The 11,653-nt window shown below is 30.8% G+C and overlaps 1 protein-coding gene across 1 annotated transcript; it reads left to right on the forward strand.

Moving 5' to 3' along the window:
• Positions 1–2,588: 2,588 nt before the first annotated feature.
• On the forward strand, positions 2,589–8,824 carry LOC137933711 (probable ATP-dependent RNA helicase DDX10). The gene is made up of 3 exons (XM_068777735.1): positions 2,589–2,769; positions 5,412–7,540; positions 8,578–8,824. The coding sequence occupies exons 1-3, from the start codon at positions 2,632–2,634 to the stop codon at positions 8,720–8,722; spliced, it is 2,412 nt and encodes an 803-aa protein (XP_068633836.1). The 5' UTR covers positions 2,589–2,631; the 3' UTR covers positions 8,723–8,824.
• The last annotated feature ends 2,829 nt before the right edge of the window (positions 8,825–11,653 follow it).

Here is an 11,653-nt window from a genome sequence, read left to right on the forward strand (position 1 = left end):
CTGATGAAAAACACTGCCAAATCAAAAAACGATGCCACGAATATCGGAAGAGGACCTCTATGGTAAATCGAAATTTAAAAATAAACAAAAAATAACATTACAGTCAATACTATTTTAATGCTACTTCGTTATAACGAGTAGCATTTCTAAATAAAGATAATTGATGGTACTAATCAAGATCGATTTAATTTCTGAAGTTCGGGAAGAAGCTTTTGTTTACCGATTTAAAGTAATAATAGCCGTTAACACTACTTTACTCATATAAAAGTACTAAAAAATAAAATCGTTAAAAGGAGCTATTAGCTATTAATATAAAACTAATTATTTAAAAAAAAACATTCGTTTAGTAATTTAAAAAAAAGTTTGTTTTTCATAAAACGCTATTATTCCTAATTGTGATGAAAATAATATAAGATTACTGTTTTTAAAGGCTAACGGTAAAAAAAAATATTATCTCAGAAAATAGAACATGAAACTAAATAGGTAGTTATTTAATTTATGAATATGTTTTTGTATGTCGATTTTAAAGGTTATATTATATCTGAACAATTGGAAAGTGTAAATAAATAATATATGACTAGAGCAAAATATTGAAAGATGTTTATCTAATACAATTAAAAATAATTAGTACGGTAAATAATACAATATTTTGTTATGATTAATTCAATCTCAATTTATTACAATTTCTTAGCAACATTAAGAAAAGAAAGTACAAAACCTGTTCTGTTTATAACTGCGCAGCGAACTCGAAGAATAACATCGATAATACAAACAAAGAAAATCTAATCTAAATCCTTGAAGGACGTTAGATTATTATTGTTTGAGGAAACAAAATTAAAAACTCAAAACTTACCTCGAGTGTAAACACAGGATAATAGTATAATATTTAAACTCAGCAAATGAAGTGTATTTTACAATAAATGCAGAAGATTTAAAGTATCCGCTTCTCACAAATCGTAGATTTATTATGAATCGGTTGATAGCAAACTTGATATTAAAAGGGAACGAACAAATTTACTGAATCACCGTTCATTCATTCGACGCATCCCTGAATAGTGATGTGAACATGTATCGTATAATTTAACAATTGTAATAATGCTATATATAACATGCTATTATGGCTTAATATATTTTTTTAATATATTATGCTATATTGACCGAAATGAACTAATTTCGGAAAATGCACAAATTATCTCGGTAAAAGGTGCATTTATATTGATTATTAGCGTTTATCCTAATTTTTTCATCCATTAGATTTGTTTCTAAGCTAGCGGTGGTTTTAGAAAAACTCAATTTGTACCGTATTTCTCATCACCTGTGTCTCGTGAAGACTAAAATAACTTTTAATTTGTATACAGTTCAACGGGTAGTCCTCGCCAACTATTAAAGCAGCAGCCAGCAAAGGTCGCCCACAATCATTTGCTTATTCGGTTGAAGGAACACTGTAATAACTCTGTCCAGCGAAAAAATACAATTATTATTTAGATTGTTATCGTATGTTATAGAGATACAATGATATATTTTAATGTACATTTTAATAAGAACAAATATTAACTTTGGTATAGGAGTTACTTCTGTTTCTGCAACTAAGTCGTTAATTAAGAATTTAATATCACATTATTGGAAATTAGTTTAAACAAATGTGATAGGAAAAATATATGAAATTATGAAACTATAACTCCTGAGTATGCAATTAGATTTTTTAATAATCAAATATAGCAATAACGATTTAGCATAACTATAATTCGGTATGGTTCGTTGTAATGCATAATTATTTATTAAAATTTTAATTATTCGCTCATATCTAAATTATGTTGTTATTTCTGAAAGTATGACCCGTGTGGAATTTTTGTTACGCGTCAACTTGAAATGAATTTCTATTGTCATTATTAATCGCATTTCGAAAGAGTGAGTAATGTTATTAAAATGCGTTATTAGAATTTGTATACTATATTTAAGTCATTATAATATTTTGAATATACACTACCATTTTAAGAAGTCATAAAAAATAAATCCTTTTAATAATTAAAAACTGTAATTATCGGCATTTTACTTCCATTTAATAGTATAAACTAATTAATTTATGTAAATTCAGTAAAATATTTTAATTAGGTAATTTCTATAAAGATCTCTAGATACGTAAAGACTTCTCTTGTGTATACGACTTATGTTTCTATCTTTACTTGAATATTTTTTTTTGTTTCTATTTTCAATCAACTGTATGGCGTGACATGGCATTTCTTACAGGATACCTCGTTTATGTTTGAAAGTATTAGATTATCTCAAATTTACCCAATCTAGACAACGTTCTCGGGCTACTTGGGAGAGCTTTCTATTTGATTTTAATTGTTATTACAACTTAAAATTTATTCAATATTTTATATATTTTTAACATGTAAAAAACATATATGTAACTTATGTTTTTTATATGTTAAAAAGGAAATGTTATTATTAATTTATGTGTAAATTTTAATAATAGTAAAAACAGAAGATTAGTTTAAAATATTATTAAATTTCGAACATCTTTGAATTTAAATGACATTAAATACATGCTGCTGGCAACACATTACTGAATGTCTTATTGTCATCCACACGTGCATGTTATAGTAAGTGTAAACATTAAAGAGAATCATGAAACAGGATAACCAAAATGAAAAACCTCAAAAGAGACCGTCCAAAAAAGAGAAGTTTAAATTGTATAAGCCCAGAAAGAAGAAAGGTGGAGAAGAAGATGCTGCTATACAATATTTACAAGCTCAGTATGATAAGGTGATATTAACATACATTTTAACAAAATCAAACCTTCTATATTATAACGACAACAAAATTCTTTACATTATTCAGTTTTATGTAACTTATGGTTTACAAAAGTGCGTTTATTTCCCCGTCAGGGCTTAAATAGTATCTTATATAGTCAAATTTATTTGACAAGCGTTAATATCGCGTGGTGTATTGGGATAATTTAAAATAATCGAAAATTTTCTGTTCATTAAATTAATTGTAGCTAAGTTATACTTATACGGATACCTATGATTGTAGTTAGTTATAAATTTAAAATGCATTTATGAACAACTATGAACATTCTACAGATTGATGGCAGCAAATTAGATATAGACAGTTACTAAATATTACCAAAATATTTTAGTTGGTCGATTTGATTTTGACAAACTTCATTGTCATCATTAGCATTTTCTCAGACAGATGTCCACTGCTGGTCATAGGCTTCACCCACAATAGACATCCAATAGGATGATTGGAAGCAGGGTGCAATCACAGTCTTCCGACGACCCTAGCAAGGTTGTCTGTCTGCAAATTTCCTTGACCATGGTCTCTACCACCAACCTTTCAATAAAAGTATTTACAATTCTGATATGTGCAAGTTTTTTCTGAGTATAAAAGACAACAACTGAATAGTGTTAAATATTTAATGTAATCATTATAAGTTAATTTTAAAATAATAAGAGTATTTTAAAAGAACAGAAAATTTCATGGCATTTGTCCAGTACCCTCAAAGTGCCAACTTTTTTCTACTATTACATATACAAAATGTGCTCTTTGCATTATAACAAAATTTTAACAATTTTTACAATAACAATTTTTATGAAGCATGGCTTTTGACAGTTCAAATCATATTATACATATTGAATAACACAAATTATTGAATTCCTGTTTTCATGGATGTATGAGACATTTATTTTTATTGCTTAAGTGCTCCTATTAAAAAAAATATATATTTATTGATGGTGTGAGTGATAGAGGATGGTTTGAACCATTATGTGTATCATGTTATGCTTTAATAAAGATTTTGAACAAGAAAATGTTTTAATGTTAGTATAATTTTTTTCTTGTAATACATATTAAATGAAAACAAAAAGGTTAAATTTTCATGCTTAGTTACCAAGGTCAATGAGATTATGGCCAGTTCTGATATTCTGTACAAATAGTTAAATCATTTTACACCCTTAACACTGATTGCCACAACAAAATCATTAGTTTTGCCTAAGTTGCCAGGGCATTTTTTGGTGTTTATCTTATTAGTGGTCACCAAAGACCTAAAATTTAGGCAATTTATGAAAATAAAAAGGACATAAATAGGGCATTAAGGTCTTCAAAAAATCTTACAGCCGATGATATACATACCAATTTCAATAAATATTTCGGAAATATCCAAATGAACCATAATAACTGTATAACTCCTACAAGTGTTGTAAATCTCTGCAATAATATACTACAGTGGGTCACACAATTTACACAAAAAAGTAGTAAAATAGTATCAATATGTCCGGAAAAAAAATATATGTAATATGCATTTAGTTGGAACCTAAAAATAAGACAAAATAGGATACTACTTATGTCCAGATTGTATTGATGTGCCACATTTATGTTTAAAGTGCTTTAACAAAGTGCACGGTTAGATGCAAGGTATATTCTAACATTTTCTTATAGATGTTCTTATAAAAAAATTAATCATTCAATGGGGCACTTTTTATTTCGAGGTACCTTCTATATATTCAAATATACTAACTCTCGATTTTTATATAGTTTCTTACAATTGTAAAAAAATTGAAAGACTGGTCACCAATGACCAACATGGTGTCACAGGACAAACTATTTCCAGTCATATATGACAAGTGTTAATAATATGTTTTTTGTTCATGAATCTTAGATCTTTTCCCACAGTTTGTTTCATTATCAGTTTGGATAAGGTTTTCTGTATCATTTGTGTTAAATTAAATACAAGCTTAAAGATAACTGGAATAATAACAAATATGATGTAATAGAAGCAATTAATGCTGATTCTGATTAGTATAAAGGCTTTGAACCTTCTACACCTATAACCAATCAAAGTATAAACATAATGAAGGCGTTAATGTATTATAGTTCGTTTGCTGTCAAATCGTAAATGTTACCCTCTCCAAAAATCAATGGTTACACATATAATAAATAACATAACAATAATATTGAGAGAAAAAAGGTTTAAACATGTTCGGATTACTACATTAAAATGAATTATTGTTAACTAGCAAAAGTGCCAGAAGTTAATGGTATATTTCAGATTGACTACTTTATACATGGTGATTAGAAATAAGTATAAAGCTTTTGGCTTACAAATGAGCTATGCATTCAACCCTTTGAAGTTTAGAAGTGTTATGGACAGTCCTCTGTGTGGGGTGTGCATGAAAGGGAATGAGGATGGTGACCACGTACTACTTCAATGTATGGGGATAGCACCCTACATGGATACCCTCTGCCGGCGACATCAACAGTCTGCTGGAATTTTAGTAATAATAGTAACGGGTGGGTAGGCTTAGTAAGGCTAATGGAAACCAGCCCGTAGAGACCAGACTCCTTAAGAACTACATTTTTTTTTGTCGTAAATGATATTCTTAATATTTTTATAATTGTTACAGATAAACCCAGATGCAATTAAAACCTTCAAGGATTTCCCACTATCCCAAAAATCTTTAAAAGGATTGAAAGATAACAATTACGTCACACCCACAGAAATACAACGGCAAGCAATAGGTTATGCTTTACAAGGCAAAGACATTTTGGGGGCAGCAAAGACAGGCTCAGGGAAAACCCTAGCGTTTTTAATACCAATTTTAGAAAATTTATTCTGTAAAAAGTGGACAAGACTGGATGGAGTTGGTGCTTTAGTTATATCACCAACAAGAGAGTTGGCATATCAGATTTATGAAACTTTGAGAAAAGTTGGCTATCTACATGACTTTTCAGCAGGCCTGATCATAGGTGGCCAAAATTTAAAATTTGAGAGAAAGAGGATGGATCAAATAAATATACTCATTTGCACACCTGGTAGGCTTCTTCAGCACATGGATGAAAATCCACTTTTTGACTGCAGTCACCTCCAAATTCTAGTCCTTGATGAAGCAGATCGTTGTTTAGACATGGGTTTTGAAGCAACCATGAATGCAATTATTGAAAATCTTCCCCCGGAAAGACAAACATTGCTGTTCTCAGCCACTCAGACAAAATCTGTCAAAGATTTAGCTCGACTCAGTCTATCATTTCCCACTTATGTTGCCCCTCATGAACAAGCGGAAACTGTAACTCCAGAATCCCTTCAGCAAAGTTATATTGTTTGTGAAATTGATGAAAAAATAGGCATACTTTGGTCTTTTATTAGAAATCACTTAAAGCAAAAAGTATTAGTATTTATGGCCACTTGCAAGCAGGTGAAATATATTTATGATTTGTTTTGCAAATTAAGACCTGGGGTCAGTTTGTTAGCTTTATATGGAACATTGCATCAAGAAAAAAGAGAGAAAATATATAAAGAGTTTTGTAGAAAATCTAACGTGGTGCTCTTTGCTACTGATTTAGCATCCCGAGGTTTAGATTTTCCTCGCGTTAATTGGGTAATCCAAATGGACTGTCCGGAGAATGTTGAGACTTACATACACAGAGCAGGACGAACAGCAAGAGGTGTGTTTGGCAAAGGTGAAGGACTATTAATGCTTCTACCACATGAGGAGAAAATTGTAGAGGACCTCAAGAAAAGTAAGATTCCCATAAATAAAATAGCAGTTGATCCATCCAAAGTTGTAGCTCCGCAAAGGAAAATTGAAGGATTACTCTCAGATAACACTGAACTTAAACAAACAGCCCAAAGAGCTTTTGTTAATTATTTGAAATCCGTCTATTTAATGAAGAATAAAGAAATTTTCAATGTTCAACTTTTAGACACAGATGCCTATGCAAGGTCCTTAGGTTTAATTGTACCTCCAACAATAAGATTCCTACATAAATACAAAAAACCTGCTAACATATCCAAGAATGAAGGTGATGAATTAGTTAATGATGAAGTTCTTGATAAATTAAAAGCAAAAGCCGAGAATGATAGTGACACTGACGAAAGTGAAATTGAACATGTAGAGGAATTAGTTGAAAAGAAAACCAAAAAAGTTACAAAGGAGCTACCTAAATTTAATTTCCACCATGAAGCAGATAGCGAAGAAGATGACTTCCTACAAGTTAAACAAAATAATGTTGAAATAGAGCCACCAGCAGAAGTAGAAGAAGAAGAAAATGCTACATCTAAAAAGAAGAAGAAACCTTTGACCAAGGCCGCTGTAGCGAAAAAGTTGTTAAAAAAGAAGATTAAGGTAAACACACAGTTAAAATTCACAGAAGATGGAGAAGCAATAGAAGATGAAAAGAAGGATGTTAAATCTGATTTAGCAAAGCAATTCATTAATGAAAATGTAGGTGGAATAGATATAGAAAAAGCGAAAGAAGTGTTGAAAGAAGAAGATAAATTTGATAAAATAAGATTTAGGGAAAAGGTGAAAGCAAAGCATAAAGAACAGAAACGAAAACTCAAAAACAAGAAGAAGGAAGATGCAGAGGAACAGGACGAATTTGGATCTCAATCTGAATCTGATGGACCTGACCTTTCATGGTTGCCTGACCCTGATAAAGTATATGGCCAGAAAGACAGTGGAAGTGACAATGAAGATAAATCTAATACAGATGATAATAGTGAAACAGATAATGAAGAAGAAATATATCACAGGTAACTATTTGTTCTAAAAATTATTAACTTATTAATATGGTGTAATGATACAGTGCAACTTTTGAGATATAAGTTGGTTCCTCTAAATAGACCATACAACATTATGTAGCATTATTGAACAAACACAAGTTTACTGATAAAAATATACACTTACATGAATGATTCATTTGCAAAATAGATCTATAAATAGTTGTAGTATATTCTTAAAAACATGTCTTTTTCTTTTAGTTTTAGCTAGATTTGTGTATAAATTGAAGTTTCAACAATTTATTAATCTTATATTATTATTAAAAATATATTTCAAATTCAAGTCCACACAAAATATTGTGTTTTTGAAATAGTAACTTTGCAATAAAATTTATATACTTTTTAAATGTATTAATAAGAATAATTTAAAGGGTGATAAATTCAAATTGGAAACATTGGCTGAATAGATTATGTCTTTGCCCACTTCAAGAATATACATTAAACTTTGACAACCATCACTTGTACACCTCATACTGATAATAAATATAAAATATTCTGGAATGTTACTTTAAATTCATCACATTGATCCTAGGATGTTTACATTAAGTTTCTAGAATTAATATTTTCCATATCAACGAAAACTCAGCAATAAGGCATCACATACTGGTTTAACTCTGTTAATGTAAATAAATTTGAACTGTCTGACATAGTTATATGCACAGTAGATAGCTTCTTGGAGATCAATGAGTAAACTAAGCAAGTGATAACATGCATTTCTTAGAAATTTAGTTTAGGAAGTAAGCTATCTTGAGGAATGTGTAAACATCCAACATCCTTTCTGGGAACAATAAGTTATCAACTTCTGAGACATCCGTTAGTGATTTCTTGCTGTCTCATTAAGAGTACTTTGTTAATCACACAAGAGTCCTTTAATCAATTATATTAAAATCACTTTCCATAGTAATAGATCACAAAAAAGTAAATCTCCAATAAAGTATTTTTAAAAGAGAAATCTCCCAATATTAAAATTTTACTTAAATAATAAATTTTATGTATTATTTATTTCACAGACCTTCAAAACACAAATTAGTTGAAAGTAAAGGTATTCCACAAGAGAGTGTGGCGCCAAGAAAGAAACAGAGACTTGACGATATATCAGAAAAGTTATCACTTCAAGAAGCTGAAGTTCTTGCTATGCAGTTATTGAAAAAATAGTTGGTTCCGCGTATTTTATAAAATTATTCATTGTTATATAAATATATACAAAAAATGAAACGAAATATTTATTCAACCTACTGAATAAACCATTTATATTTAAATATATATTCAAGGTGTTTCTTTTAAAGTGTAATAATTTATATAATACATATTTTGAAATTATACAATGTGTTATATTGTTAATGGACTTTTTACCTTTTAACTTTTTTTTTACCATGTATGTTTGTGTAAAATAAAATTAATTTTTACTATTAAAAACAACTCAATTTTCGTTAACAAAAATACCTTTTTAATCTGTATTTTTCTTTGTACAATTGGTTGTATAGATTTGCCGAATAAAGCTGTCAATTCGAATTTAAATGTCAATTTTACTGCCGCTAATTCTACTGTCAAGGAAGCGTGATATTTTGTTCTATTTAGTTTTAGTGATAATAAATGGGGTAAATCCTCCTAACCCACCCTTGTGGAGGCAAAAATAAGTTAACTTGGATTTGCATCGACAATATCCAACGAGATGTTCCTCCAACATTGTTATATAGCAGGACAACAGAGATGCCAGCGACAGCCAACGTAGCCCTGTCACGGAGAAATTAAAACCTCTCAAGAAAAGTGCACTGGAAGCTGGGACAATGTAATTGCCACGCTTGAATCTTTCTATATTATCGCCCAATTGTTAACACGCTAGTTCCGACCATCGACACACGTCAAACAAAGAGAATAATTGTTTTAATGATAGACGACATACGTCGTGTAAAACATAAAATGCAACAAAATCACATTGACAGACGTCGCCATAATCGGGCACTAATACGCCGCGTAATTGAAGAAACGTCATTTTATTATTCCCTCAATTCTATAAATAGATAACTTTGTCAATACAAGAATTTCTATGGTTTGCTTCACACGACAGTCTTACTTCAACTAAGAAAGGTAACCTCTTTACGCCTGAGATTCTCTACTACTAAAACACCATGCTTCTAAACCTAATCTAACATGGATGCCGGACTCTGAAACCCAAGGGGCCCAAAAGAGCGAATATCTACAAGTACATGCATCCTCAGCCCCCTGCGGCGAAATTCTGTGGCTCCGCCGCTAACCAAATTTTGAATATGGACGTTCATTATTTTCTACAGTCCGACCTAAACTAAGAGCGAATCCCAACATCAACACTTTTCTCCAACTGTTGCCCTGTTTCATTAAACTACAAGATTCTCGGTAGAAAGGTTGCGTAATAAATATGAACAATGGATATTCAAACAATTTTAGACTAAATAGACAATAAATTAAGAGCAAATCAAATGGTTCCTGAAAGACTTGCACGAATGAGTCCACGAGTTTTTTTTTTGGTTACAACAATGATATTTCTTGCTGTAGCTGTCACCTTTGAAGCTAAGCTGTATAATCGCCCAAAAATTAGACTGGGAGTTTTGACCGTCGTGACACTTTTAGCGAAGAGGGAAATATTATCTTGTTGACAGAGGACCGCCTAGCAAGTCAGCAAGTAACGCTTCGAGCGCCACAAGAAGGCAATGACATAAATCGCTACAACAAGCGACTAATCGCCGCGCGACTGTGGATACCCCACATAATAATATTCCTGAAGCTATATAAATATTTAAATAAAATACAAGCATTCAATCTGAAACAGCCATTCGGTTTACTTCGCATGACAGTGTTTTATTTTAGGGCATAGTTAAGTACTCTCCAATCTGAATACTAAACGCGTATTGAGTGATTGCCTAATCCAAACCATCTCCGGAACCTTTGAGACTATTCAGTCCTTAGTCCTTATTTTGTAAAACCCTGTGTACCAGGACTTGCCAATAACAGGCGAGATGTATCGCGTGAAATAAACACCATTTTCGTCTTTGAACTTTCCCATGTAATAAATGTAGTATTTAAAATGAAATACAAATTTAGATTTTATATAAGAAAACAAGTTGCATATTTTTTATGAGAGTCAAGAATTGCTTGCTTGGTTTCGGGTGAAATTAACGCTGTTAGATTAGACTGGGGGCTTTTACAGCTTCATCGGAACTGTGTTAACAAAACTAAAAAATAAAACAGAAGTTGGACAGACGTATTCCCGTCGTGTGATGACATTCGCACTTATTAAACCGCTCTATCCGAGTAGGGTTGTGTAGTGTTGATGTTGTGTAGATGCGGCTTGGGAATGCAATGTGGACCACAGGCGAGACAAGGAGGGATCCGGATCCAACCATAGTTCGCCCTCGCTTCGCGGTTAGGGAGTGGGCAGTGGCAGCAGGAATTGGCACACATAAACTATATTGCTTTCAATATATTTCTTTAATCATATTAATTCATAATTGAAACAATAGTTATGTTTTCTAAGTAAAGGATATACTAATAAAAGCAGCTTTTTGGTAAATAACGGTAAAGTAAAAGTTGTGACCCCAATTGGTGTATCATATGTTATTAGTACATAATTATTGCTTACTATTTTATTTAATGCAAAAAAGGCAAGTAATGGAATAAAAGGATTGAGTAATTTGACATTAAATACTATCAAATTTAGTTTTTTTGTACCTTATAAAAATAAATAGTTAATTTTCTAACCAAAGACATATTATATGACATTAAAAAGTGGTAATATCATATCATCATAATCAGTATTGCAAATTTTAATATATTTCGTTTTCTTGAGTTGAGTCTGCATTTAGCCTATGCTTATTTAAAATCTCTTTTATTATATAATCTAAAAGGGTTGAAAAAAAAAGTTTAATAGTCAATTTTTCCATATTCTATATGCATGCAGTTTCATTTGCTTTTCAAGTTTCATAAATAAATACAAAAATGTTAAAAAAACGTTAATTTTATATTTGGATAAATAATTTTTGTGTAATATTTTTTAATAAGTACATTAAAATTCTCAATAAGATGAACAGGTACGTTAGGTTTTGCAGCGTA

This window comes from Battus philenor, unplaced genomic scaffold (genome assembly GCF_028537555.1).
Source record: "Battus philenor isolate CCGP_79_NKW_IND1 unplaced genomic scaffold, ilBatPhil1.0.hap1 SCAF_14, whole genome shotgun sequence".
NCBI classification, from domain to species: Eukaryota; Metazoa; Arthropoda; class Insecta; order Lepidoptera; family Papilionidae; genus Battus; species Battus philenor.

Bases quoted from the DNA above. Each gene is read 5' to 3' on its own strand.
- LOC137933711 (XM_068777735.1), top strand. From the start codon at position 2,632: ATGAAACAGGATAACCAAAATGAAAAACCTCAAAAGAGACCGTCCAAA. The intron at 2,770-5,411 runs GTGATATTAACA...TAATTGTTACAG, and splicing joins TACAAGCTCAGTATGATAAG to ATAAACCCAGATGCAATTAA. The intron at 7,541-8,577 runs GTAACTATTTGT...TTTATTTCACAG, and splicing joins GAAGAAGAAATATATCACAG to ACCTTCAAAACACAAATTAG.